At 32.5% G+C, this 24391-nt stretch overlaps 1 protein-coding gene and 1 long non-coding RNA gene across 2 annotated transcripts in view; one reads left to right on the forward strand and one right to left on the reverse strand.

Moving 5' to 3' along the window:
* The window catches only part of LOC132722902 (HAUS augmin-like complex subunit 5), a 43531-nt gene extending 33502 nt beyond the window's left edge, over positions 1 to 10029 (reverse strand). The window contains exons 1-5 of the mRNA XM_060707517.1: positions 9882 to 10029; positions 5919 to 6054; positions 4294 to 4356; positions 2981 to 3013; positions 2272 to 2475 (exon numbers count right to left, since the gene is read on the reverse strand). Coding sequence (XP_060563500.1) covers positions 2272 to 2475; positions 2981 to 3013; positions 4294 to 4356; positions 5919 to 6037 — 419 coding nt within the window. The 5' untranslated portion in view covers positions 6038 to 6054; positions 9882 to 10029. The remainder of the gene's footprint in view (positions 1 to 2271; positions 2476 to 2980; positions 3014 to 4293; positions 4357 to 5918; positions 6055 to 9881) is intronic.
* Positions 10030 to 13148: 3119 nt separating this feature from the next.
* On the forward strand, positions 13149 to 24341 carry LOC132722967 (uncharacterized). The gene is made up of 3 exons (XR_009624684.1): positions 13149 to 13385; positions 16674 to 16740; positions 24320 to 24341. It is a non-coding gene; the product is annotated as an uncharacterized LOC132722967 (long non-coding RNA).
* Positions 24342 to 24391: the final 50 nt, after the last annotated feature.

The following is a 24391-nucleotide window of genomic DNA, read 5'->3' on the forward strand; positions in this document are numbered from 1 at the left end:
GTTCTTGCTTGTTAAACTTGATACAGATCCTTTTTTTATCATATTGCTTTAAATTAGGGATGGCAACAAATATCAAAATCAATACTCGAGTACTCGGTCATTTTTCCGATCGAGTACTCCGTTACTCGGATGATTTCCAATGATCTTTAAAGTTTTATCACACAATATCAACACCATCTGCATGCTACTTTCGTTTTCTATTTTAATTCATAGAATTAGTAACTATAGATAGAACTGCAAGAAATACATATATAAATATAAACATAAGAATACAAATTTTCTCCCTAAAATACAGGATGAACATGAAGTGCAAATACGCTTCAACGGATAGAAAATTCCGTATTTATGTTAGTGGCAAATACGGTGCCATATATGGAAGTGCCGGACTATTTCTGACGTTGGTTCCAATCTTAGCTGTGTATAAACGTAGCATTTGGAAACGGAAACCAAAATTATAAAAGGCGTGGCGGCTGGTTTTGCAAAAATTATGTATTCATCTGTCGGTCATATATTTATTTTTTGACAGGTTCATTTCATTTTCTGAAATTTCTTATAGAAGTGTAGTATTATGAAAATCATTTATAATTCAAACAAAAAGGTATATAATAAAAGGAAAATTATGTTGTAGTAGCTTTCTGAGCCTATGCAATTTTCTACTCGCAATGTTGGAAAATTGATATCTCGCTCGACCTTCGGTCTTGCCAGATATCAATTTTTCCACCGCTGCTCGTAGAAAAATACAAAGCTACAACATAATATTCCGTATATATTTACGTTTTTAAAATTAGCAAGTTTCGGCTACAAACTGTCTAATATTTAAAGGTGATTAAATATCATAAGAGGCCGAATGACGTAAACGACACAGGACTGTGTTCAATCCCATATGCGTGTCAAACTGCTGATCGCCTCGTTAAACTTACGATATCATTTTCACACCTCTGCAAGGATGTTTTGATTGCATTTAACAAGTATTTGTACAGATATGTGTACATTTCCGATTTTCTGAACTAATCTTTCTAAAGCGCAAAAAAAGTAGAAATTAAATATTTTTTTTACGAGTAATCGAATATCAATATTGTTAACCGATATTCGGACGTTCGATCGAGTACTCGGTTAACCAGTTACTCGTTGCCATCCCTACTTTAAATCATGCTGTATAACTAACTATAAATGAAGTCAAACAAAAATATTCTTCTAATATAAACAAGTTAGCATTTCTCTGAATAAATCCTTCCCATTTTAGACTTTTTAGACATGGTTTTGCTTTTAATATTAAAAATTTTCTATATTGAAATCACAAATGACAGACACCCCTGAATAATAGGGGCAAAGGCGAATACTTAAATAAAAGCCCAAATATTTTTGGTTTCAGCAATTAACGGGTTAAGCAAAAAAAAAAATGTTGAAAAAAAAACCAAAAAGGGGGGGCCCCTGCACATTGTTTCACTTAAAAATTCCCATATTCCCATACTGTGACATCATATCAGTACAACTTTGGGTAAGCCTTAAAAGGGCTCTTTGTCGGATTTTTACTTCTCCTTCTTTTTTCTGGTATTATGTTCTGAAACAAGTTTTAAATAATAAGTTGTACTGTAAAGTGTGGCAATCATCTAATTATAATTCTAACCATCCTCATGATTTTGTCACTATAGACAAAGAAGAAAAAAACTTGTGTTAAAATGCCAATAAACACTGGTTAGGGACTACTTGAATATGCAGCTGTTATATTTTCTCCGTCAATTATATAGTTTACAAAGCCTTTTAAAGCAAAAATAAAAAAGCATTTTTATTATTATTTTCAGTTCGTATAATGTTTTCTTTTCATACAATACCGAAATGATATCGCACATACTCAATGCCACAGATTTGATCCATAACAGTTAATAAATAATTTGACAAAACGGCGCCAATCCGTAAGCTGCGTAATGACGTCATCCTAAGCATACAACTCATTCATAAACGCTGACTTTATTTCAAACATACAAGAATGATAAATTGGGCACTGATGTGGATACAATCCGTTCTAAGACAGTTTTTTTATTGTTGAAAAATTTATAAAATAACTTTTATTTCTTATTATTTTTTTGTTTAATAATTTCTATACCTTAGCAACTGTAGGGTGCGAAATCAAACAGCTTTTAATGAAAATAGGCACCGGACCACAGTCATAATAACTGTCACATCATGAACTAAGTACTACATTCCTGATGTCCATCAGTCTTAATATCATATAGAATAATAATAAATTTCTACTAAAAAATCACAATTTAAATGTAACTTCCTGTACCTGTTTCTGATATATCTGTGGTAATTCTGTCTATTTCATGCTCTAAGTGGCCAATATCTCTCAGTGTTGTAGTTATCTCCCCTGATAGAGAAGCTCTCTTGGCCAGTAAGTCATGTTTGGTCTGCTCATACTGACTTTCCTTCTCTCCATACTTCACCCTATATGACTGACTGGAAGTTTTTGCTTTCCTGATTACTATGTTAAGATTTCATAATGGATTTAGGCAAAGAATTACACCAAATAAATATATTTTGCCTATTTGGTGCAAATAATTAGCTCAAGATAAGTTGAAATGCTTCATTCCCCCAAAAGATAATAAAATACATTTTGAAAATAATCATAATTTTTGTAACATTATTACAACAGGGGCAATTAAGGATTTACAGTAGGCACACAAAGTTTGAAATTGAGATAACTAGAAACATGTCCATAGGAGACTGATGCCCTAACATTCCACTGGTTGTTAGTGTAAACACAAAAAGCATGACCGAAAGGGCTGGACAAGAAAAACTTATATGCCCCTTCCTTCTAAACGGGGAAAATACAAATATCAGAAAATCTATAAAAGTTAACACGAACTTTATAAATATTTATAAATACATGTATATTTGTCTTATACAGTTCTGAATTACAATAAATTCCAAAACAACTGTAAATACTTAACTACACAATTTATATATTAGTAAAGGATACAGAGCAAGATTTCCTTTCACTGTTCTGACAGTCCTGCAACAGAATGATTAATTACTTCATTATTGTTTTTGCATTCTTATATCTACAAGAAAAACACGTTGAATTTCCAATACTTTTAAATTCAGTGTTTTTTTCTATATATAACTACTACCCTAAATGGGTACTGTTCCCAATAGAAAATAGACATTAAAATTCCCAATTTCTAATGTTTTAATTCCCAAAATGGCTGTTGAAAATTCCCACAAGGCCAAGTGATTTCTCTGAAATCATTTAAATTCAACATATTCATATAAATCACCACTCAATAGTTTTACCTGGACAATGGGAGCTGTTAGCTATGTTTATTCATGATGACCAATCTTATTTGAAGCTGAAAAATGCATAAATTCCCCTTCCCCAATTTAAGTCAAAATAAAGCATTTTTTTCCTAATCAATCTGGTACTGGCACCATTCCCAAAGTAGAGGGAAAAAAAACGCTGAAATAAGAAAATTTCTTAACCTCAACTTAATAAATCTATTTTAACTCATTCAATAAAATTATGTGCCACAAAAATGACTGTTTAAACCATTTTTTGAGCAATTTTTTCGCACTACAAATTTGAAAAGCCAGCCTTAAACATTCCTGGCACAAGTAAAACCTGAGCAATTTGGACCACTGGTAAAGATTCAAATATATATGTCAGACTACCAAACTTGGTATGGTAAATGGGTAAAACCAGCTTTTGATGGCATCCGAATGACAAACTTTGCTACATTTTTGTACTCTAAAACTATGTAGCAACTGGGAGAACTTCATACAGTTTATTGATGCTGATCTTTTCCCCCCATAAATATGCCAACACTCATCAAAAACAATCTAATTTCTCTTATAGATCCAACAACATTTTTATTTGAAACAGTGTGAGTAATTATAGTCTTCTATTGTATTCTGTGAAAGTTAACTGACAATATTTTGTCTGTGCAATCAGTAGAAACACCAAAGCCAGACCAGCCTGCATTGCCATTCACTTAAGACTGTTAGCTTGTTTAATTAAAACTCTGTTGGAAGCAAATGCAATTATGCTTTGTCACCAATATGAAGCAAAGCTTGCGTGCACATATACATTGTCTGACCAGACTGCTATACTCTGTTGTAAGAGCTCAACTTCTAACTTTATTATTGAATCTTTTAAGATCTCCAAAGGACAAGTTCAACACAAAGCCCAGCTAAATCAATTATCACAAATTGACGCAGTTTGGGAATATCACGTAATCCTACACTGTGGGAAACTTCAATATCGTGTAGCAAAAAACAATGTTAAAAGTAACTTACTCAGTAGAATACACATGTGCAATTACCCATTTCCATATAGCTGCATTTGGACCTTTACATAACCTGAAAAAAATAATTCAAATTTGTGTCATTGTTGTCTGGGGTACAACAAGGTTGAAGAACTGATTTCTTTTTTTTTTTTAGCTTGCCGCTAAAGATTAAGCAACTTTTGATTTCTGCATATTCATGAATTCCATTTTTTGCATGGCAATTAATTTTTTCAACACAGACAGATTAAGACTCTTAAGCAAGATACCAGAATCAGAGGAATTGTTCAACAGTATCATTGTTATAACATAAATGCTGTCATTGGAGACGTCATGCTCAACTAATTAATTTCTAATACCATATTGAATATGGCATACCCCAATTATCAAAATAGGTATTATTCTTAAAATTTTTGTGCAAAGGGCTGTGCACCTTGCTAAAAGGCATATGATAATAAGTATTAAGTTGAGGTAAATACCTTTCATATGAACTAGGGAAGATATAGTACAGAAAAAACTAATACAAATCTGCAGGCTAAATTATTCAAAACTAGAAATGTGTCCATAGGACACTGGTGCCCCCACACTCCACTATTTTGTCAATCTTATGACTCTAGTCTAGGTCAAATATTTTTTGGACTACATATGCCACAAGTTGAAAACTAAACATCTTTTATTAAGTAAAGGGCATTGAAGAACTTTACAAATACTGAATAAATCCACAAGCCAAACCAAAGGTGCATAAGCACACATGCTGACCAACATTCTTGTAAACTTTCAGGCCTACAGGTCAAATACTTTTGAGCTATGTATGAACAAGTTGAAAATTGCAAATTTATACTAAGTCAAGGGCAATTACTCTTACAAAATTTTACAAAAAAATCCACAAGCAAAATCCCAGGTGCATAGCTTCAAAGTGATGTTGCTCATTATTCCTGCAAAGTTGATTGATTCTAACTCAAGCACTCAAGGAACAAATAACACAACATAATGAAACGAATTTTAGTAACTTAAATCAAGGGCAATAACTCTACAAATATGGATAAATCCACAAGCAAAACCCCAGGTGCACAACATCTAATGCTGTGGCTTAACATTCCTTTAAAGTTTCATGACTCTAGGTCAAATTTTTTATACTTTTTGTTTGTTTGTTACATTTTACGCCTTTCCCCAACAGAATTTCAGTCATATAGGCGGGTAGTTTCCTAACCGTCGTTCATAGAGAGTTTAAATACACCAGTACTAGACTACCTTCCTCCGCGCTAAACTACCAAAGCATCTCCCGGGGATCGAACCCTACGCCAGAGAGGTAACTGGATTAGAAGTCATCGACTCTAACCCCTTGACCACGGAGGCGGTTGAGTTAAGTGCGACACAAGTTGAAAATTGCAAAATTTTTACTATGTCAATCATGGACAATAAATCTAAAAATATTGACACGAAAATACCCAGGTACACATGCTGATCAACATTCCTGTAAAGTTTCAGGACCCTAGGTCAAATACTTTTTGAGTTATGTGTGACACATAAGAACGAACAAGGGTAAATCTAAATGCCCCCCCCCCCCTCTAAAAAGGGGGCACAAAAATGTAGCTATATTTAACCATTAATCAACAAAATCTACAACAAATCTTTTACATTTTAAAGTCTTCCACAGTTGGTATTTTGCTACTTGTTGATGCTCCTTGTGAATAGAAATGCATCTCCTTCACTGCCCATGTATGCAACTTTGAAGCTAAATCAACCTCGCCAGACATCGTTCACTGTTTAATACCTAGACCAGAAAATAATAGATTCACTCATAAGGGAACGTAAGCAGGGCAAATGGAAAAGCATTTTCAACAGTCAAACATCCAAAAACAAGAGCCCAGTTTGAGCCGGGTGATGCTCCCCGAATAGGTTTTGGACACAGGAAAGTACACCTCTTGTAGTTTCAGAGTTATGTCCCTTGAAAAAGTTCAAAGTGCAATAATTCCAAAATTCGGCAAGGCAGAGTTACTGTTCTTTGCACTGCACTTCTAATCAATGTGATCTATCAACCAACAAAGTTTCTTGATATCTCTTATAATTTCCGAGTTAATCAGTTATGTCCCGGACAACTTCAAAAAGTAAAAATAAACAAAGGGCAATAACTCCAGAATTAGGCTAGGCAGAGTTATGATTCTTGTGCACTGCACATCTACCCATTGAGATATATCTACCTACAAAGTTTCATGTTGATATCTCTTATAGTTTTACTGCTATGTCCTGGACAAGATTTTTCTAAAAGGGGAGATAATTCAAAAATGAGGCTTAACAGAGTTATGGTTCTTTTGCACTGCACCTCTACTCAATGAGATCTATCTACCTACAATTTTTCATCTTGATATCTCTTATAGTTTTAGAGTTATGTTCCGGACAAAGTTCAAAGTGTTAAAATTAACAAAGGGCAATAACTCCACAATTAGGACAAAAAGTGTTATTGTTCTTATGCACTGCACATCTACCCATTGAGATCTATTCACCTACAATGATTCATCTTGATATCTCTTATAGTTTTAGAGTTATGTTCCGGACAAAGTTCAAAGTGTTAAAATTAACAAAGAGCAATAACTCCACAAATAGGACAAAAAGAGTTATTGTTCTTATGCACTGCACATCTACCCATTGAGATCTATTCACCTACAATGTTTCATCTTGATATCTCTTATAGTTTTAGAGTTATGCCACGGACAAGATTTTTCTATAAGGGGAGATTATTCAACAAGAGCTGTCGGTAGGACAGCAACGCTCGAATATATTCTTAGTGCTTGATAGTAAAAATATGCTTGATAGAGTTACCTCCTCCTGTTTACAGGTTAAGGTCATGATGGTGAACAAGTGTGCAAAGTTTCAAAGCCAAATGTCAATGGACCTTGAAAATATTTGAGGTATTACAAAAACTTTAACGTAAATTCTAAGTCGAAAAAGGGGCATAATTCTGTTAAAATGCTTGATACAGTTATCTCCTCCTGTCTACAGGTTGGGGTCATGATGGTGAACAAGTGTGCCAAGTTTCAAAGCCATATGTCAATGGACTTTGAAAATATTTGAACTATTACAAAAACTTTAACGTAAATTCTAAGTCGAAAAAGGGGCATAATTCTGTCAAAATGCTTGATAGAGTTACCTCCTCCTGTCTACAGGTTGGGGTCATGATGGTGAACAAGTGTGCAAAGTTTCAAAGCCAATGTCAATGGACTTTGAAAATATTTGAACTATTACAAAAACTTTAACGTAAATTCTAAGTCGAAAAAGGGGCATAATTCTGTCAAAATGCTTGATAGAGTTACCTCCTCCTGTTTACAGGTTGGGATCATGATGTTGGACAAGTGTGCAAAGTTTCAAAGCCATATGTCAATGGACTTTGAAAATATTTGAACTATTACAAAAACTTTAACGTAAATTCTAAGTCGAAAAAGGGGCATAATTCTGTCAAAATGCTTGATAGAGTTACCTCCTCCTGTCTACAGGTTGGGGTCATGATGGTGAACAAGTGTGCAAAGTTTCAAAGCCATATGTCTATGGACTTTGAAAATATTTGAACTATTACAAAAACTTTAACATAAGTGGTTACGCCGACGCCGACGCTCGGGTGACTGCAATAGCTCTACTTATTCTTGTCGAATAGTCGAGCTAAAAACCGGGCAAAATAGAGTTATGGTTTTTTGACACTGCACTCCCCCTCAATGCCCTCTACCACTGTATGAAGTTTCAACAAATTATCTCCAAGGGTTTTCATGTTATGCTCCGGACAAGACAACGGACGGACGTTCCAACATTTAGGGTTAAGGGGCTATTTTCATTGTTATTTTCTTTGTTTTCTTAAGGGCTACTAGCCCATAAACCCTTTGATCACGGAATGAACCTATTGTTCTCTTTACTGTTATATAGCCTCTAAACCCAAAATGTTTGCTCGGACGGACAGACAGACGGACAAGGCGTCGACTATATGCTCCCCCGAAATTTTTCGGGGAGCATAAAAATAGAGATGGTCCAAAGACGAGCAATACGCTGGATAAAACAGGGTTACTCCCCCTTGTCTTCAGTTTCAGACATGCAGAAAGATCTTGGCTGGTGTTCTCTCGAGCATCGCAAAGTTCTAAGAGACTTCAGACTTATTATGTTTTTTTAAATTTACCATAATCTAGTAGCTTTTAGCCTTCCCACCTACATTAAAACTCCATCTAGGCTTACTAGACATATGCATCCCCTCTCTCTAAGGAAAATACAGGTTACATCAGACTACCATAAGTTCTCATCTTTCCCCCCTCCCCCTGTTTCACACTTTGGAATTAACTCCCAATGAACATTGTCACCCTGTCTGATCTAGATCAATACAAACAGGTAGTGGTTAAGATACAGTATTAGTTGACTTGTTGTGTTTTTACTTTTAAATCTTTCTTTCACCCTTACTAATAAAAACATTTTAACAATGACTTGAAGTTTCAATGTCTCTTACTGTCCTGATCATGTTCATTTTCAGGTTTTTACTTTTTCTCACACCTTTCACTAACACACCCCTGTGTTACAGAGCAATGTAAATTTATCTCTGTGCAATATTCAGCCACGATCCCCTGTTGGGCGCCAAATGTAACAGGGCGAGAAAAATGTGCAGCCTGACAGGACTTGAACCCGTGACCCTCATAATGCCATACAAAGCTTTACCAATTGAGCTATCCAGCCACTTACACATCATCTCCCCTAAAATAGTTAAAAGTTCTGAACCGGAAAAGAGTCAACTCGGCACGGGTCAACTCGGCCCACTTTACAAAAATATATAGGCCTATAACGTATTTACTTTGCTTTGCATGTTGTTAAGGTAAATGAATAATAAGAAATATCTTATTATTATTATATAATTGTACATTGTACCTCTGCTGAAATAAAGTATATTTAGAAAAAAAAAGTTATTTATTTGTCTTGCAGATTCTATAAAATTAATATAGACACAGGCACGATTATCGAACCTGGGAAGAAAAAATATGAACAGATTGATAAAATTACTTCATATTTTTTCTAATTAATTGCAGGTGGTCACTAATCAAATTTGAATGAATAAGTCAATCATAATTATCATTAATAATAATTAATCGGTATATTTAACATACACATTGATTGATAATAAATAATAATAGCCCATGACAATAGGAGTCCTTTGATGTCCTTTACCCATTGTTAAAAGTGGGCCGAGTTGACCCGTGCCGAGTTGGAATAGGGCCGAGCTGACTCGGGGGCCGAGTATGTTTTAGGGCCGAGCTGACCCGGATTCTCTGAACCTTGACAATTAAATTACATAGAATTAAAAAGAGAAACACAAACTTGTTGAAACACGTCATCATAATCATATTTCCTATTTTGTAAAGAATATACAATATGTGACCTGCCTAAAAACTTGCATGAAAATAACTTATTAACGTCATGTTGCTAGTAAATATACTAGTTAATTCGGTCATAAAGAGTAATTTCTATCAAAAATTTAAAATTCAGCATAACTTGTCGCGAAAATGTGTGACAATTAAATATGTTCTATCTAATGTGTATACATGTTACTATAACAGATAATTAACACAAGAAACCTACTCTTTAATTTCTTTCAGATTTATTTATCATTTAATTAATATAATTTTTCAATTTGATAATAACCCAATAAATATATGAAAATATTTTGAAAATTCCGCGTTCTATCCGGATTTTTTTTAACTATTGCCCCAAAGAATAAAATAAACTCCAAAGGAGTTAAAACTACCAGCGATCGGCGATTTGTATCAAAATACTTATTGTCTTTTGAATGAAAATAAGCTTTTGATTTAAGTTTTCTTCAGATGGAAAGGGTACCGTTAAAGTTTTTGATTAGTTATAAACAACACTTTGTAAAAATGAACTATTTTAGAAACAAATCATTATAAATGAATCGTCGTCCTCTTTCTTGAATTTTCTGTAGTTTTAACTTTTTTTGTACTTTTCTCCGCAGAAGTGCCAGGTTAGGGGGCAGTTATTAAAGTTTGCTAGTATAAATGTAATTATGTTTAATTTTCCTAATTTACATAAAATTTTACCTATTCTCTTTAGCACGTTGAGTTGTTTTTTAAAAGGCTTTTTTTTTACAAATGTCAGAAATATGTTTATCAAATTTGAAGGTTTAAAGGTCAAAAGTTACCCCTACAACTTTAACAGATTCATCAAATGGGATTGTACTACCATTCAAATTGAAACTTATATTTTGATCAGCCTGGAATTTGTCGGGGTTTGCTTTCATATGATTGTCCGAAAACCATTTTATAAATGACTGACTTTCAGACTCTATAATTCAACAATATTGTCAATGTTTCTATCACTGCATGATAGAGTGTTGTCATCTGAATAATTATAAAGATCACATTTGTGAACAAAATAAAATACATCATTGATAAATATGTTAAATAATACAGGGTCTAGGAGAGAACCTTGAGGAACCCCTTTATAAATACCTTTGAAAGAACTTTTTTTAACATATTGTTTCCTATTTTTTAAAAGAGTTAGTTAATAAACTTAGGACATGGTCTGAGACCACATAACATCTAATTCACCTAAATTAATAATTTAAAAGAAGGAACGCAAAACATTCTTGTTATATGTTTTTCAGAAGGAAGCCAAAACACTTATTATATCATCATGCAATTTGTTGGAGGCCTCACAACAATTCAGTGTTCGTTTTGAGGAAATTTAGTTGGAGCCCTGTTTAACAAAAGTTTTTACGTACACATAGACGAGGATGGTAATTTTTACATCCCATAAAACCTACAGGTAGGACAATTGTAAACCCTTCTATCGAATTATCAAAAGGCAAAGTCAGCAAATAGACGGAAAATGAATACGTTGTTTGATTAACCATTACCTCGATTATATATTAAGGTAGACCATGGGTAATGCATTACCTCCACTTTGAAGGGTATTCAAATAGGCTAGAATCGCTTGTAAACTACATTGAAATTGAGGGGCGTCGGTTCAAACCCCAGAAGGGGCAACTTTTTTTTTCTTTCTTTTTTTCTTTTTAACATTATTTATGTATCTCTCTGATCCCTTATGGAAGAAAAAAGTTTGATTTTAATTATATAATTATTTTAGGTATTTTTTTTGTTAAATAATGCCAAAATTTATAACAAATATGATACCAGATATTTTCAAAGTTCGATAAAATAAAAACTACACGGTAAAAGTATTTTATATTTCGCATGATCAACTAATATACCTTTGAAAAAATTTAGGCAAAGTTTGAAAACAGACCCTCATTTCGGTAAATTTTAGGGATATTTTGAATAAGGCATTTTAGATAGGGAAATGGTAAAATTAGTGTTAAAAGTGGGTGGGGTAGGGAAACATTTTTATACATATTAAGAACATTTTGTTTAGAAACAAACATTTTGTTTGTGTGATGTGTTACCTGAATGTTATTATTTGTTTCTTAACAATGAGCAATAGAAAAACATTTTTTATAATGATGATATTACAGATTATTTACAGTTTCCTCATTTCTGAAAATAAGCCCTTCAAATGGCAAGGTCTTAGTTCAGAAATATATCCATAACTCATAAACCACACGGTAAATTTTATTTAAATTTTGCATACAGGTGACCTTGAAGACATATAACTGTCCTATGTTGTCAATTTTACAGTTCTTTATGGTGCCCATTACCCATGGTCTACCTTAAAGGTACTTTAAAAAAATTAAGCCATTCATCTTTTTAAGATGTACTGGAGGAAGATCAAACATCCTGGATCAGATTGCATGGGAGTGCCAGTGTAACATTAAATGTTTTGAAATCATTGAAAAATGACCCCATATATTAAAACAAAATATATGGTGGTTCTAAACAGATTTATAAGAGACTATTTTATTGTCATCGATAGCTTACACACATTTCATGAATTTAAACCTTAAATTATTCAATAGTCTTTCCCACCAAATTTGAATATTCCATTTTATAATATTAAATATAATAGTAAAATCATTTAAATTAGTGTCATGTTAACCCTGACGCCAATATCTCTAGGCATGTTTTTCATTTTTTCCATAAAGTCAGTAATATGGTAAAAATGTTAAAATTATATTTTTCTCCGTTGACTTACGTTGTAACCTGACGTGACGTCCATTTCAAAATGGCGGCGCCCATACTGACGTCATTTAGGGTCCGTCTAACAATTAGCGTGAAATGTACTCGATTATTATAAAAATTTGATTATTCTTATTTACTTACTGATCAATAGCTAAATTTTATCATTAAAATGATAAATGAGAACAAAATTGGTGTCAAAAAGGCAATTTTACTAGCAACCCATTATTTAAAATAATCAAAATCATTTGAAGTGAAATGTCAGTAACCGCTTTATAAATTCTAACACACAAAGATTTATATAATTATGTAATTGCCATAATATACTGTCGTATTTTATATTCTTTTTAAGGGAAAAAGAGCAATGAAGTGATTAGATTAGATAGATTTTCAATCAAGCGCGTATCTTGAATACCGCAACGCGTTGTAGGGGGGACGAGAACAATAGCTAGACGACTGAAAAAATGGTTCTTCGCTTATGTTTAATTTACATAATTCTGTAGTTGTCTGAATCCTGTCCATTAGTATGTATCACGTCTATTTAAAAATAATTAAACTAACCAGGTTCGCAATTTTCTTCCAAGTAATTACACTTGCTAATTTACATCAAAATCGGAACTTCAAATGAAATATAAAAAATGAGCATTTCAATAGCAGACAAACGAACATTTCGCTATATTCTATAAAAGTATACTGGTGTTAGGAACTGAAATATTTACAGTTTAAAAAATCGCAAAGAAAACGTCCTTTTTGACATGTGTATAAAAAAGTTAAACCCCCATTTTACGCGACTACATTCAGGGAATGTGCAATTATACACTATAGCGATAAAATGTAAGATCTATTATCAAACAAACAAGGAAGCGCCGAAAAAATGTATTATATTACATATAAAGATATAAAATATATGTAATTACATTGCATTTAGGAATATTTTGGGAAACACTGAAGTACTAGTGCTATTTAATGGAATATTTGATATTGAAAGATAAAGGTAAATTATTTGTAACATATAATGGATTATTATTTATTTATTTATTTAATTAAGTCTCATTCATGTACATACACAAATAAAATTCATAAGCAAACATAAAACACAAAAAAGTACATGACCATTCAATCATTGAATTATAAGAGACTAGTAAAACATTTATAATAACACGATAAAATATCATACTAATCATAAAATTATATCCAATAATAAATAATAACTAACTACACAGTACAAATACTATAAATTAATGGAAAGAAATATACATTTATATATTTATATGATTAAAAAAAAACCAGTCGCTATTTTTTATTATTTCAAAGTAAGAAAGATTAGAAATAATATACAAAAAGAAAAGTACAGATAATCAAATTAGAAATGTAATATTTTTCTAAGAAAAGAAAAAGAAAAAAAAGAAGAAGAAATGAATATAAATCTATATAATATAATTCATTCAACTTGACTGACTGAAAATATCAGGTTTACGTAAAACATATTTATCTTCTTAAATGAAAATTTTATGAAAATCGCCATCATTAACAAGTAAATCATTGTAACATATTAACAAATCAATCACTGTTACATTGTTTTGAGGGAAATTTTAATTCATACAAAGAGTTGTATATATCGTTGGTAGAATTTATCATTCTACAAGTTAAAGATTCATATAATTAAAACATGTTGAGGTCAATATTAACATATATGCCGCATTTAAATGACTCGTATTTGTATAAAATTTAAACAGTTTTTATAATTTATACAATGACACCGATTTGATTTAATATGACCCCTAAAATGGGTGAACGTTGGCGTATTACCTGTATAAACTAACTATAAATAACTGAAATAGTAGTGTATGTTTTGTATAAACACACATTTACATGCATTATAACAATTATTTTTATGTTTATTAGGGCTGTGCATTGCCATTTTTTTCTGTCACGATACATATCACGATATGTTATATATCACGTGCTCTGGAAGCTGTCTGAACTTTGTCCAGTACAAAACTTTGTCACTTTTGGATGGATTTTAAGGGAAATTTTGATTCAGCATAAGAGGAGCGATCGAAGTTACAAATTATAAAGATTCATGTTGAGTTCTATATTAACACCGGTACTGCATTGGAACGACCCGTGTAAAATCGTATTTGTACATGTATACAATTTAAACAGTTTGTTTTATAATTTATACAATGACACAATGATAAAAACACCGGTGACCCCTTAAATGCGTTTACCTTGGCGTATTACCTAGTCGCCCAATGGACAAAAAGCTAAAGAAACAACAGCAACAGCAACATCAAAAAAAAAAACAAAAAAAAAAAAAAAAAAAACAACAACAAGGGAGATGTTCATATATCATATGTTATATATCACGTGATCTAGAATCTGCTGTAATGTTTGATTCACCGTTGTGTCGATACATTGACGTTACCAATATAATACCCAAAGCCGGCCAAAGGACTCTTCAACAGGATTTTGATAATCACGAGCTGCGTAAATACTTTACCGCTTTCGTTACTTTGAATTAATTTCTAAACACTAATTAGTAAAGAAATATTCCTACGACTTATGTAAAATTTTAAGTTTTGTGTATCGAAGAAATGCGAAGAATAATAACAAATTTCTACCAGATACTGACTAAGTAATGACCGCCCAATGAGGCCTCCTCGTCTTAACCTTTTCCCTCATACAAGCGTGTTTCGACGGCTTTTTGCCCCTCCCCTTTTTAAGGCCTCAAACAGTGAAAAAATGCCCTATTTAGGCCCCAAACATTGGTTTTCGTTTGAAAATGTTGTTAAAAAAGTGACCACTTTTTCGGCGCCGTCCCCCATCCAAATGTTACATCAGGGGGTTGCCAGAAGGGGGATGTGCCCCCTTCTGTTTGGGGGTTTGAAGGGGGCGGAGTCCCCCTCATCGCCAAGAAAATTTTGGACATGTGACAGACTAAAAATGGTCTCAGGTCGATCTTAGGGTAACAAGTAACCGACGCTGAAAAGCCTTTTACTCTATCTCAATTCATTGAGAAGTTGCAGCACTTTGAAATCAGTTTTGATTGAAAAAAGAACAGTGCAAAATAGTGATTTTTGGCAATTTTGAGACGCCCCCCGTTGCCATGGTAACAGGAAATTTACCATTGAGCATGCTGTTACAGAGGCTATGGTGTAGTCAATATTTGTGCCAAGTTTCATCAGTATTGAAGCATTTTTCATAGTTTCATAACAGTTTGAACTTGTTACAGGAGGCTTTTCAATGAAAACGGCCATTTTTCGCAATATGCTCATGGGGTAAAAGGTTAATCATATAGTGCTCTGACTACCATTTTGAACATGCCGTTAGATTCGTATTGAGAGAGCAACCTCCTAATATCCTTTTCATAAATTGCTATTTGAGCCTCTCCCCCATTAAAACCTTTTTTTCAATCAAATTTTGCCTCATTTTCGTGTTTTGCAAAAGGTTGTAAACCTTTGGCCGTGGTCTGTCCTGAAGTTAAATATGTGTAAGGCTAAGGTTAAATTCATCTAATCGAGAAACAGCAATATGTCATGTGACATTTCCATTTACTTACTATATAAAACTGAGATATCCCCTACAAGATTGAGTTCAATAAAATCATCTTTTTACCCGGAATGTTTCTCTCCCTTTCGTTTTAGACTGATAGCAGATTAAGATTATGGGAGTACATGTATATTTACTATAATAGCGAGGAACATGTAACAAAGAGAGCTCCAAAGTAACATCTTATATAAATCAATCGTACACTAATCATACATTTAATGTTTCATTACATTTTTTTCTACCAATAATCCTACGCATTTTTCTTTCAAATGGACCAAGGACAACAGATACAATCGTTTTTGGATATTTTAAGACGTGTTTCTTAAAATGGTAAAAATGGGATAAGCTCGTTATTATATTCATGCGACGAACTGTAAAATTAATATTAATTTACCAGAGCCGATTATTTCTTTAAAGACGAGGCATATTTCCACTTAGACTCGGATCTGTTAAAATAAACTATCTCGATAAGATCATAAAAACACAACTAAGCAGTATTGTATATATGTTTTGTATTATTTGTATGTGTGTGAATACATTAGCTTTACAATTTAAGGTTTTTCCCAACTAAGGTATTTCAAAGTGAAATATTCCCCGTTAAAGGCTCATATCATTTTTGTGAATGAGAAATACACAGAATACGAATGGAAAAGAATATGAAATATGATCTTTCAGGTTAGTTATGCAAATGTTTCAAGTAAAAATTAAACGTGTAATTTGTTTTTTTCAGTTACCAGATAGTTTATGGGTAAACATTTTAAAAAAAAGAAAGTCATATGATCAAATGGATGACGGAGGTAAGATATTTATAAGCTAACAAATCATGATGGAAAAACCCATAAAAATGTATTACACTAAACATAGGACTGCGTCGTAGCCTACAATTTTTAAACAAACGACACCATCTTTGAATGAAAAAGGTATAATTTTGTTTATTACTCTTTTTCTTTTTAATACTGTATTTCAAATACCGAATTTAATTTCACCGGCTAGTAAGAAAATGAATACAATAAAATAGGCGCAACAACAGAAGTTATAACTATAGTTTATTTTTCTAGACTAATTTAAAACCGTAATTTATAAAAAAAGCATCCAAGTATGATGAATGGGGGGATCCACTTCACAAGTAATTACAAAATTGTTTTTGTTTTTGCAGCGCAACCACAATACCATTTAGAAAATGAATATAAAAAAAAATTATGTGCAGCAAAATAGTTATTTTTTATTCAGGTTAATGGAGTCCCAAGTTTTGAGAATATTTTGAAATATACGCGTCATTTTCCACAACGGCTACTATTTATGTCAATGTTGTTACGTTTTTCCGAGATAATAATATTTCCTAATAGGACTCATCAAGTGTTAAACAATAAACTAATAATATAAACTAAAAATAATCTAAGATAACGCCACAATCGGAACGCAAAATTCAGCCAGCAATCTTTCTTCTTTTGCGGCCATCAAGTAATTGTCGGTCGTTCCTTTGGAGTGATTGCACATCATCTTAAATTAAAATCATCGATGAGTTTCCACTTCATTCAACTATAGCCGTGGCCCTATGTTTTTACATACAAACTAAATGTTCGTTTAACAGAACTTGTAAAACATTGAACAGCTGCAAATACTTTAGATCTAAGACTATTTTATCTCCAGTTTGCGTTTGATTACACTTTGTTTCGAAATTTCTAGTATTCATATGAATATCTATATGTTAATCGTAAATCGATTGAAAAATGAAGCCATAGAAGAATTTTTATTTTATTCTAAATTTTCGTGAAGCTCTGATATTTAGACTTAAGTTTTTCACAAAGCCATTTGTGCGCATTCATAATACTCAAATATTCATACACAAGAAAAGTTGTTGGACGAAACACGGGAATACTAAATGCATAATTTGATATAGGAACCAATACTCCATACAGCCTACAATGAAAATACAACTGCGTCGTATCTAAAGAACTTTGCCCGCTTCGCTCTAACTTTTGTTTTACATAGTAGTCCTGCTACTAAAATATACCTTATGAAGCGAAAAGTTATGAAGCGATTTAATTCATAAATCTGTTTTTCGGTCATTTCCAATAAAAAGAGTAATAAACAACCAAAAAAAAAAAAAAAAAAAAAAAATCAAAGATGGCGGCGTTTGCTTACATATTATAGAATACGATGCAGTTCTGATTCCCAGCATTCATTTTAAAACAATTCCTAAAACAATGAGCAATTTCTGCATGCAACACTACACCGAGCTTATTAAAGTTTGTCGGAATTCAAATTATAAAACTGATGTTAAACAGGTTATTTTCTGTGAATGTGATTTGCTTTTCGTCAAATAAAGACCATAACCCTCTACAAAGGAAGAACCCCCATTGGTTATTTCCGGCTATAAGGGGAGTATTTTACATTTTTCATGATTTATTTTCTACTGACTTAGTCGATAAAAATTCAGTTGGGAAATGATTATGTTAAATGTTAAAGAAGGTCTAGAAAGATTTCATACAAAGTCGGTAAAAAAAATTAGTATTGTAAAAATCTTTACTAAGGGAAACATACTAAGTCTTGCTTCGGGGATATTTAGAATTTTCCGTCGTGTGCTTTGCCAAAATGCCTTGTAGTTGGTCATAAAGGAGAATGTTCACACACAAATCCCTTATTAGGACTATACTACTAAACATGGTAGATGTGCTGATGTATGCAAGACACACCCCAAATGAATGAATAAAACTATACAAACGTTTATACACGACATGATGGAAAAAAAACAATGCAAAATAGTGATTTTTGGCAATTTTGAGACGTCCCCCCCGTTGCCATGGTAACAGGAAATTTACGATTGAGCATGCTGTTACAGAAGCTATGGTGTAGTCAACATTTGTGCCAAGTTTCATCAGTATTGAAGCATTTTTCATAGTTTCATAACAGTTTGAACTTGTTACAGGAGGCTTTTCAATGAAAACGGCCATTTTTCGCAATGTGCTCATGGGGTAAAAGGTTATTCATATAGTGCTCTGACTACCATTTTGAACATGCCGTTAGATTCGTATTGAGAGAGCAACCTCCTCATATCCTTTTCATAAATTGCTATTTGAGCCCCTCCCCCATTAAAACCTTTTTTTCAATCAAATTTTGCCTCATTTTCGTGTTTTGCAAAAGGTTGTAAACCTTTGGCCGTGGTCTGTCCTGAAGTTAAATATGTGTAAGGCTAAAGGTTAAATTCATCTAATCGAGAAACAGCAATATGTCATGTGACATTTCCATTTACTTACAATATAAAACTGAGATATCCCCTACAAAAATGAGTATTAGACGGAAGTTCAATAAAATCATCTTTTTGCCCGGAATGATTCTCTCCCTTTCGTTTTAGACTGATAGCAGATTAAGATTATGGGAGTACATGTATATTCACTATAATAGCGAGAAACATGTAACAAAGATAGCTCCAAAGTAACATATTAAATAAATCAATAGTACACTCATCATACATTTAATGTTTCATTACATTATTTTCTACCAATAATCCTACGCATTTTTCTTTCAAATGGACCAAGGACAACAGATACAATCGTTATTGGATATTTAAGCCTTTACCTCATATATACGCGAAACAACGCACTTTCGACCCCCCCCTTTTTAGACCTCAAATAGTGAAAAAATGTCCTATTTGGGCCCCAAACACATGTTTTCGTTTGAGAAATGTTGCTAAAAAAATTGCGTAAAACATATTTATCTTCTTAAATGAATATTTTATGAAAATCGCCGTCATTAACAAGTAGATCATTGTACCATATTAACAAATCAATCAATGTTACATTGTTTTGAGGGAAATTTTAATTCATACGAAGAGTTGTATATATCGATGGTAGAATTTATCATTCTACAACTTAAAGATTCATATAATTAAAACATGTTGAGTACAATATTAACATCTATGCCGCATTGAAATGACTCGTATTTGTATAAAATTTAAACAGTTTTTATAATTTATACAATGACACCGATTTGATTAAATATGACCCCTAAAATGGGTTAACGTTGGCGTATAAACTAACTATAAATAACTGAAATAGTAGTGTATGTTTTGTATAAACACACATTTACATGCATTATAACACTTATTTTTTATGTTTATGTTATATATCACGTGCTCTGGAAGCTGTCCGAACTTTGTCCAGTACAAAACTTTGTCACTTATGGATGGATTTTAAGGGAAGTTTTGATTCAGCATATGAGGAGAGATCGAAGTTAGAAATTATAAAGATTCATGTTGAGTTCTATATTAACACCGCTATTGCATTGGAACGACCCGTGTAAAATCGTATTTGTACATGTATACAATTTAAACAGTTTGTTTTATAATTTATACAATGAGACAATGATAAAAACACCGGTTTGATTTAATCTGACCCCTTAAATGCGTTTAAATTTAAATTTAAATTACCTAGTCGTCCAATGGATAAAAAGCTAAAGAAACAACAGCAACAGCAAAACAACAAAAAAACAAAAAAAAAAAAACAAAAAAAAAACAACAACAACAAGGGAGATGTTCATATATCATATGTTATATATCACGTGATCTAGAATCTGCTGTAATGTTTGATTCACCGTTGTGTCGATACATTGACGTTACCAATATAATACCCAAAAGACTCTTCAACAGGATTTTGATAATCACGAGCTGCGTAAATACTTTATCGCTTTCGTTACTTTGAATTAATTACTAAACACTAATTAGTAAAGAAATATTCCCACGACTTATGTAAAATTTTAAGTTTTGTGTATCGAAGAAATGCAACTGCAAAAGAATAATAACATATTTCTACCAGATACTGACTTAGTAATGACCGCCAAATGAGGCCTCCTCGTCTTAACCTTTTCCCTCATACAAGCGTGTTTCGACGGCTTTTTACCCCCCCCCTTTTGAGGCCTCAAACAGTGAAAAAAATGCCCTATTTAGGCCCCAAACACTTGTTTTCGTTTGAGAAATGTTGTTAAAAAAAGTGACCACTTTTTCGGCGCCGCCCCCCATCCAAATGTTACATCAGGGGGTTGCCAGAAGGGGGATGTGCCCCTTCTGTTTGGGGGTTTGAAGGGGGCGGAGTCCCCCTCATCGCCAAAAAAATTTTGGACATGTAACAGGCTAAAAATGGCCTCAGGTCGATCTTAGGGTAACTAGTAAACCGACGCTGAAAAGCCTTTTACTCTATCTCAATTCATTGAGAAGTTGCAGCACTTTGAAATTAGTTTTGATTGAAAAAAGAACATGCAAAATAGTGATTTTTGGCAATTTTGAGACGTCCCCCCCGTTGTCATGGTAACAGAAAATTTACGATTGAGCATGCTGTTACAGAGGCTATGGTGTAGTCAATATTTGTGCCAAGTTTCATCAGTATTGAAGCATTTTTCATAGTTTCATAACAGTTTGAACTTGTTACAGGAGGCTTTTCAATGAAAACGGCCATTTTTCGCAATATGCTCATGGGGTAAAAGGTTAATCATATAGTGCTCTGACTACCATTTTGAACATGCCGTTAGATTCGTATTGAGAGAGCAACCTCCTCATATCCTTTTCATAAATTGCTATTTGAGCCCCTCCCCCATTAACACCTTTTTTCAATCAAATAGTACACTAATCTTTAATGTTTCATTTCATTTTTTTCTACCAATAATCATACGCATTTTTCTTTCAAATGGACCAAGGACAACAGATACAATCGTTTTTGGATATTTTAAGACGTGTTTCTTAAAATGGTAAAAATGGGATAAGCTCGTTATTATATTCATGCGACGAACTGTAAAATTAATATTAATTTACCAGAGACGATTATTTCTTTAAAGACGAGGCATACATATTTCCACTTAGACTCGGATCTGTTAAAATAAACAATCTCGATAAGATCATAAAAACACAACTAAGCAGTATTGTATATATGTTTTGTATTATTTGTATGTGTGTGAATACATTAGCTTTACAATTTAAGGTTTTTCCCAACTAAGGTATTTCAAAGTGAAATATTTCCCCGTTAAAGGCTCATATCATTTTTGTGAATGAGAAATACACAGAATACGAATGGAAAAGAATATGAAATATGATCTTTCAGGTTAGTTATGCAAATGTTTCAAGTAAAAATTAAACGTGTAATTTGTTTTTTTCAGTTACCAGATAGTTTATGGGTAAACATTTTAAAAAAAAGAAAGTCATATGATCAAATGGATGACGGAGGTAAGATATTTATAAGCTAATAAATCATGATGGAAAAACCCATAAAAATGTATTACGCTGAACATAGGACTAGGAATCAGAACTGCGTCGTAGCCTACAATTTTTAAACAAACGACGCCATTTTTGAATGAAAAGGGTATAATTTTGTTTATTACTCTTTTTCTTTTTAATACTGTATTTCAAATACCGAATTTAATTTCACCGGCTAGTAAGAAAATGAATACAATAAAATAGGCGCAACAACATAAGTTATAACTATAGTTTATTTTTCTAGACTAATTTAAAACCGTAATTTATAAAAAAAGCATCCAAGTATGATGAATGGGGGGATCCACTTCACAAGTAATTACAAAATTGTTTTTGTTTTTGCAGCGCAACCACAATACCATTTAGAAAATGAATATAAGAAAATTATGTGTAGCAAAATAGTTATTTTTTATTCAGGTTAATGGAGTCCCAAGTTTTGAGAATATTTTGAAATATACGCGTCATTTTCCACAACGGCTACTATTTATGTCAATGTTGTTACGTTTTTCCGTGATAATAATATTTCCTAATAGGACTCATCAAGTGTTAAACAATAAATATTTACAAATATAAACTAAAAATAATCTAAGATAACGCCACAATCGGAACGCAAAATTCAGCCAGCAATCTTTCTTCTTTTGCGGCCCTCAAGTAATTGTCGGTCGTTCCTTTGGAGTGATTGCACATCATCTTAAATTAAAATCATCGATGAGTTTCCACTTCATTCAACTATAGCCGTGGCCCTATGTTTTTTACAGACAAACTAAATGGTTCGTTTAACAGAACTTGTAAAACATTGAACAGCTGCAAATACTTTAGATCTAAGACTATTTTATCTCCAGTTTGCGTTTGATTACACTTTGTTTCGAAATTTCTAGTATTCATATGAATATCTATATGTTAATCGAAAATCGATCGAAAAATGAAGCCATAGAATAATTTTTATTTTATTCTAAATTTTCGTGAAGCTCTGATATTTAGACTTAAGTTTTTCACAAGGTCATTTGTGCGCATTCATAATACTTAAATATTCATACACAAGAAAAGTTGTTGGACGAAACACGGGAATACTAAATGCATAATTTGATATAGGAACCAATACTCCATACAGCCTACAATGAAAATACAACTGGCGTCGTATCTAAAGAACTTTGCCCGCTCCGCTCTAACTTTAGTTTTACATAGTAGTCCTGCTACTAACATATACCTTATGAAGCGAAAAGTTATGAAGCGATTTAATTCATAAATCTGTTTTTCGGTCATTTCCAATAAAAAGAGTAATAAACAACCAAAAAAAAAAAAAAAAAAAAAAAAAAAAAAAAAAAAAAAATCAAAGATGGCGGCGTTTGTTTACAAATTATAGAATGCGATGCAGTTCTGATTCCCAGCATTCATTTTAAAACAATTCCTAAAACAATGAGCAATTTCTGCATGCAACACTACACCGAGCTTATTAAAGTTCAAAGTTTTGTAGAATGTTAAGATGAGTATAAAGAAAGCAAATATAAAATACCAGGTTGGAGAACAGATGTAATATATAAACAAAATGTATGTCGGAATTCAAATTATAAAACTGATGTTAAACAGGTTATTTTCTGTGAATGTGATTTGCTTTTCGTCAAATAAAGACCATAACCCTCTACAAAGGAAGAACTTCCATTGGTTATTTCCGGCTATAAGGGGAGTATTTTACTTTTTTCATGATCTATTTTCTACTGACTTAGTCGATAAAAATTCAGTTGGGAAATGATTATGTTAAATGTTAAAGAAGGTCTAGAAAGATTTCATACAAAGTCGGTAAAAAAATTAGTATTGTAAAGATCTTTACTAAGGGAAACATACTAAGTCTTGCTTCGGGGATATTTTGAGAATTTTCCGCCGTGTGCTTTGCCTGAATGTGCTGTTTGATGGATTGCATCGCTCAAGTTGATTTTGTCAAGTTTTATTCCCCAAAAGCCGAGAGCAATACCAGCTTTATTTCCCTTTGTTATATATTCTCAAACAATTTGAACAAAAAAATAAAATGAATTATGTTTTTATCGTTGACTTACTCAACAATGTGTAGTCAGAAAACCTGTTAGTATACATGCATAATGATGATATACAGTTTTACTTTTATATCTGGTATGAACTTTCAGGAAGAATGAAAAGATCGACTTCTCTTTTTTGGATATATTTACAACTTCCGTGTACCTATCCTTAATAACAAT

Source organism: Ruditapes philippinarum, unplaced genomic scaffold (genome assembly GCF_026571515.1).
Source record: "Ruditapes philippinarum isolate M1 unplaced genomic scaffold, ASM2657151v2 ctg822_1_1_1_1, whole genome shotgun sequence".
Classification (NCBI taxonomy): Eukaryota; Metazoa; Mollusca; class Bivalvia; order Venerida; family Veneridae; genus Ruditapes; species Ruditapes philippinarum.